Raw genomic sequence first — 6,000 nt, forward strand, 5'->3', positions numbered from 1 at the left:
TCGCACTTACTCTTGATGCCAGAGTGCAAATATCCCTCTGTGCATCTCGCATATATAGAAATGCATCCTTTAAATGCTCTATAGTCAATAAAATACTGTCCCTGTCAAGGGTATCAATATTTTTAGTCAGGGAATCCGACCAAGCCACCCCAGCTCTGCACATCCAGGCTGAGGCGATCGCTGGTCGCAGTAGAACACCAGTATGTGTGTATATACTTTTTATGATATTTTCCAGCCTTCTGTCAGCTGGCTCCTTGAGGACGGCCCTATCTATAGACGGTACCGCCACTTGTTTTGATAAGCGTGTGAGCGCCTTATCCACCCTAAGGGGTGTTTCCCAACGCGCCCTAACTTCTGGCGGGAAAGGGTATACCGCCAATAATTTTCTATCGGGGGAAACCCACGCATCATCACACACTTCATTTAATTTATCTGATTCAGGAAAAACTACAGGTAGTTTTTTCACATCCCACATAATACCCTCTTTGTGGTACTTGTAGTATCAGAAATATGTAACACCTCCTTCATTGCCCTTAACAAGTAACGTGTGGCCCTAAAGGGAAATACGTTTGTTTCTTCACCGTCGACACTGAAATCAGTGTCCGTGTCTGTGTCTGTCGACCGACTGAGGTAAAAGGACGTTTTAACGCCCCTGACGGTGTTTGAGACGCCTGGACAGGTACTAATTTGTTTGCCAGCCGTCTCATGTCGCCAACCGACCTTGCAGCGTGTTGACATTATCACGTAATTCCATAAATAAGCCATCCATTCCGGTGTCGACTCCCTAGAGAGTGACATCACCATTACAGGCAATTTGCTCCGCCTCCTCACCAACATCGTCCTCATACATGTCGACACACACGTACCGACATATAGCACACACACACAGGAAATGCTCTGATAGAGGACAGGACCCCACTAGCCCTTTGGGGAGACAGAGGGAGAGTTTGCCAGCACACACCAAAGCGCTATATTTTACAGGGATAGCCTTATAATAAGTGCTCCCTTATAGCTGCTTTTATAAAATCACAATTTCGCCAAATTTTGCCCCCCCTCTCTTGATTTAACCCTGTTTCTGTAGTGCAGTGCAGGGGAGAGTCTGGGAGCCTTCCTGACCAGCGGAACTGTGTGAGGAAATGGCGCTGTGTGCTGAGGAGATAGGCCCCGCCCCCTTTTCGGCTGGCTCGTCTCCCGCTTAAAAATGGATTCTGGCAGGGGTTAAATATCTCCATATAGCCCCGGAGGCTATATGTGAGGTATTTTTTGCCAAAAAAAGGATTTTCATTGCTGCCCAGGACGCCCCCCCCCCAGCGCCCTGCACCCTCAGTGACTGCCGTGTGAAGTGTGCTGAGAGCAATGGCGCACAGCTGCAGTGCTGTGCGCTACCTTAAGAAGACTGAGGAGTCTTCTGCCGCCGATTCTGGACCTTCTTCTCTTTTCAGCATCTGCAAGGGGGCCGGCGGCGAGGCTCCGGTGACCATCCAGGCTGTACCTGTGATCGTCCCTCTGGAGCTAATGTCCAGTAGCCAAAGAAGCCAATCCATCCTGCACGCAGGTGAGTTCACTTCTTCTCCCCTAAGTCCCTCGATGCAGTGATCCTGTTGCCAGCAGGACTCACTGTAAAATAAAAAACCTAAACTAAACTTTTCTAAGCAGCTCTTTAGGAGAGCCACCTAGATTGCACCCTTCTCGGCCGGGCACAAAAACCTAACAGAGGCTTGGAGGAGGGTCATAGGGGGAGGAGCCAGTGCACACCACCTGATCCTAAAGCTTTACTTTTTGTGCCCTGTCTCCTGCGGAGCCGCTATTCCCCATGGTCCTTTCAGGAACCCCAGCATCCACTAGGACGATAGAGAAATATATATAATCCTTAATAATAATACAACTGCTTGTTATTTTTAATAACATTATAGTAAAGTGCGTAATAACTCTCCATGTGATATTTGTCATGGATAAACTTCTGTTATAAACACCCAACTGAGAACAGGGCTGATGGCGGAGGAGGGTGTAGGATAAGAGATTGCTGTAGTGACTGAGCAATGAGAATATGTGACTTCTGTAATAAGTGTTTATTACTCACCGGTGCTGATATCTGTAGGTATCTCCTCCTCCTTACACTGCTGATCACCCCTCACATACGTCTCTTCTTCTCCCTCTATATCTTCTCCCTTTATATCAGTCACATACGTCTCTTCTTCTCCCTCTGTATCTTCTGCCTTTATATCAGTCACATACGTCTCTTCTTCTTCCTCTATATCTTCTGCCTTCATATCAGTCACATACGTCTCTTCTTCTCCCTCTGTATCTTCTGCCTTTATAATAGTCATATACGTCTCTTCTTCTCCCTTTATATCTTCTGCCTTTATACCAGTCACATACGTCTCTTCTTCTCCCTTTATATCTTCTGCCTTCATATCAGTCACATACGTCTCTTCTTCTCCCTTTATATCTTCTGCCTTTATATCAGTAACATACGTCTCTTCTTCTCCCTCTGTATCTTCTGCCTTTATATCAGTCACATACGTCTCTTCTTCTCCCTCTATATCTTCTGCCTTTATACCAGTCACATACGTCTCTTCTTCTCCCTTTATATCTTCTGCCTTCATATCAGTCACATACGTCTCTTCTTCTCCCTCTATATCTTCTGCCTTTATATCAGTCACATACGTCTCTTCTTCTCCCTCTATATCTTCTGCCTTTATATCAGTCACATACGTCTCTTCTTCTCCCCCTGTATCTTCTGCCTTTATATCAGTCACATACGTCTCTTCTTCTCCCTCTATATCTTCTGCATTTATATCAGTCACATACGTCTCTTCTTCTCCCTCTATATCTTCTGCATTTATATCAGTCACATACGTCTCTTCTTCTCCCTCTATATCTTCTGCCTTTATATCAGTCACATACATCTCTTCTTCTCCCTCTATATCTTCTGCCTTTATATCAGTCACATACGTCTCTTCTTCTCCCTCTATATCTTCTGCCTTTATATCAGTCACATACGTCTCTTCTTCTCCCTCTATATCTTCTGCCTTTATATCAGTCACATACGTCTCTTCTTCTCCCTCTATATCTTCTGCCTTTATATCACCCACATACGTCTCTTCTTCTCCCTCTATATCTTCTGCCTCTATATCAGTCACATACGTCTCTTCTTCTCCCCCTATATCTTCTGCCTTTATATCAGTCACACACGTCTCTTCTTCTTTCTCTATATCTTCTGCCTTCATATCAGTCACATACGTCTCTTCTTCTCCCTCTATATCTTCTGCCTTTATACCAGTCACATACGTCTCCTCTTCTCCCTCTATATCTTCTGCCTTCATATCAGTCACATACGTCTCTCCTTCTCCCTCTATATCTTCTGTTTTAATATCAGACAGACGTTCTACCTAAAAAAAACAACAACACTATAAATAGGATTTTAATACCTACCGGTAAATCCTTTTCTCTTAGTCTGTAGAGGATGCTGGGGTCACATCAAGAACCATGGGGAATAGACGGGATCCACAGGAGACATGGGCACTTTAAGACTTTCAAAGGGGTGTGAACTGGCTCCTCCCTCTATGCCCCTCCTCCAGACTTCAGTTATAGGAACTGTGCCCAGGAAGACGGACATTTCGAGGAAAAGGATTTATAGTTAAACTAAGGTGAGATACATACCAGCTCAAACCTCAAGCACGCCGTACAACATGGCTTTTAATACAACGCAAGTCAACGGCATGAACAACATCACCAACAGGCTGACTATAAACGTAACACAGTATGTGTGTAACCATAACTAATAACTGCAGATACAGTACGCACTGGGACCGGCGCCCAGCATCCTCTACGGACTAAGAGAAAAGGATTTACCGATAGATATTAAAATCCTATTTTCTCATACGTCCTAGAGGATGCTGGGGTCACATCAAGAACCATGGGGTTATACCAAAGCACTAGAACGGGCGGGAGAGTGAGGATGACTCTGCAGCACCGAATGACCAAACATGAGGTCCTCATTAGCCAGGGTATCAAACTTGTAGAACTTCGCAAAGGTGTTTGAACCCGACCAAGTAGCTGCTCAGCAAAGTTGCAATGCCGAGACCCCCCGGGCAGCCGCCCAGGACGAGCCCACCTTTCTGGTAGAATGGGCCTTTACCGATTTCGGTAACGGCAATCCAGCCATAGATTGAGCCTGCTGAATCGTAGGACAGATCCAGCGCGCAATAGTCTGCTTGGAAGCAGGAGCCCCAATTTTATTGTGAGCATACAGGACAAACAGAGCCTCCGTTTTTCTAAACTGAGCCATTTTGGCGACATAAATTTTCAAAGCTCTTACTACATCGAGAAACTTTGATTCCAGCAAGGCGTCAGTAGCCACTGGCACCAAAATAGGTTGGTTCAAGTGTAACGTCGAAACCACTTTCGGCAGAAACTGCTGACGAGTCCTCAATGCTGCTCTATCTTCATGAAAGATCAAATAAGGGGTCTTGTGAGACAAGGCCGCCAATTCAGACACCCACCTTGCGGATGCCAAGGCCAACAGCATGACCAGTTTCCAAGTAAGAACACCACGTTAAGATCCCACGGTGCCACAGGGGGCACAAAGGGAGGTTGGATGTGCAACACTCCTTTCACGAAGGTCTGAACTTCTGGAAGAGAGGCCAATTGTTTTTGGAAGAAAACCGATAAGGCTGAAATTTGAACTTTAATTGAGCCCACTTAAGGCCCGCATCCATACCGACTTGTAGAAAATGGAGAAAACCTACTAGCTGAAAGTCTTCCGTAGGAACCTTCCTGGAGTCACACCAAGACACGTATTTTCTCCAAATACGGTGGTAATGTTTAGACGTTACTCCCTTCCTGGCCTGAATAAGAGTGGGGTTAAGTTCCTCGGGAATACCCTTTCGGGCTAGGATCCGGCGTTCAACCTCCAAGCCGTCAAACGAAGTCGCGGTAAGTCTTGGAACACGCACCTGCTGTAACTGATCCTCCCCCAGAGGAAGAGGCCAGGGATCTCCTACGAGTAATTCCAGAAGATCCGGATACCAAACCCTTCTTGGCCAGTCTGGAACAATGAGGATCGCTCGAACCTTTGTTCTTCTTATGCTCTTTATCACTTTTGGAATGAGTGGAAGCGGAAGAAACACGTACACCAACTAAAAACACCCACGGTGTCACTAGGGCATCCACTGCTATTGCTTGAGGGTCTCTTGACCTGGAACAATATCTCTGAAGTTTCTTGTTGAGGCGAGACGCCATCATGTCTATTTGAGGAATTCCCTTAAAGACTTGTCACTTCTGCAAAGACCTCTTGATGAAGACCCCACTCTCCTGGATGGAGACTGTGTCTGCTGAGGAAGTCTGCTTCCCAGTTGTCCACTCCTGAAATGAAGATCGCTGACAGAGCGCTTGTATGCCTTTCCGCCCAACGGAGCACTTTTGTGGCCTCTGCTATTGCCGCTCTGCACTTTGTTCCGTCCTGGTGGTTTATGTACGCTACTGCTGTTATGTTGTCCGACTGAATCAAGACGGGTCGATTACGAAGATGTTCGCTTGCAGAAGGCCATTGTGAATCGCCCTTAACTCCAGAACGTTTATGTGTAGACACATTTCCTGGCTTGACCATCTTCCCTGGAAGCTTTCCCCCTGCGTGACTGCTCCCCAGCCTCGGAGACTCGCATCCGTGGTCACTAAGATCCAGTCCTGGATCCCGAACCTGCGTACCTCTAGGGGGTGAGAGCTGTGCAGCCACCACAGGAGTGAGATTCTGGTCTTGGAAGACAGGGTTATCCTTCAGTGCATGTGCAGATGGGACCCGGACCACTTGTCCAACAGGTCCCACTGTAACACTCTGGCATGGAATCTGCCAAACTGAATGGCCTCGTAGGTTGCCACCATCTTTCCCAGCAACCGAGTGCATCAATACTCTTGCTGGTTTCAGCAATTGTTTGACCAGACATTGAAGTTCCAGAGCCTTTTCCACTGGAAGAAAGACTCTCTGTAATTCTGTGTCCA

The 6,000-nt window shown here is 46.6% G+C and overlaps 1 protein-coding gene across 1 annotated transcript in view; it reads right to left on the bottom strand.

The window, feature by feature from the left end:
- LOC135037952 (zinc finger protein 585A-like) overlaps positions 1 to 2,985 on the bottom strand; it is a gene marked incomplete at its 3' end in the record, with an annotated part of 152,620 nt that extends 149,635 nt beyond the window's left edge. The window contains exon 1 of the mRNA XM_063954600.1: positions 2,081 to 2,985. Coding sequence (XP_063810670.1) covers positions 2,081 to 2,909 — 829 coding nt within the window. The remainder of the gene's footprint in view (positions 1 to 2,080) is intronic.
- Between the last annotated feature and the right edge of the window lie 3,015 nt (positions 2,986 to 6,000).

This window comes from Pseudophryne corroboree, unplaced genomic scaffold (assembly GCF_028390025.1).
Source record: "Pseudophryne corroboree isolate aPseCor3 unplaced genomic scaffold, aPseCor3.hap2 scaffold_691, whole genome shotgun sequence".
In the NCBI taxonomy this organism is placed as follows: domain Eukaryota; kingdom Metazoa; phylum Chordata; class Amphibia; order Anura; family Myobatrachidae; genus Pseudophryne; species Pseudophryne corroboree.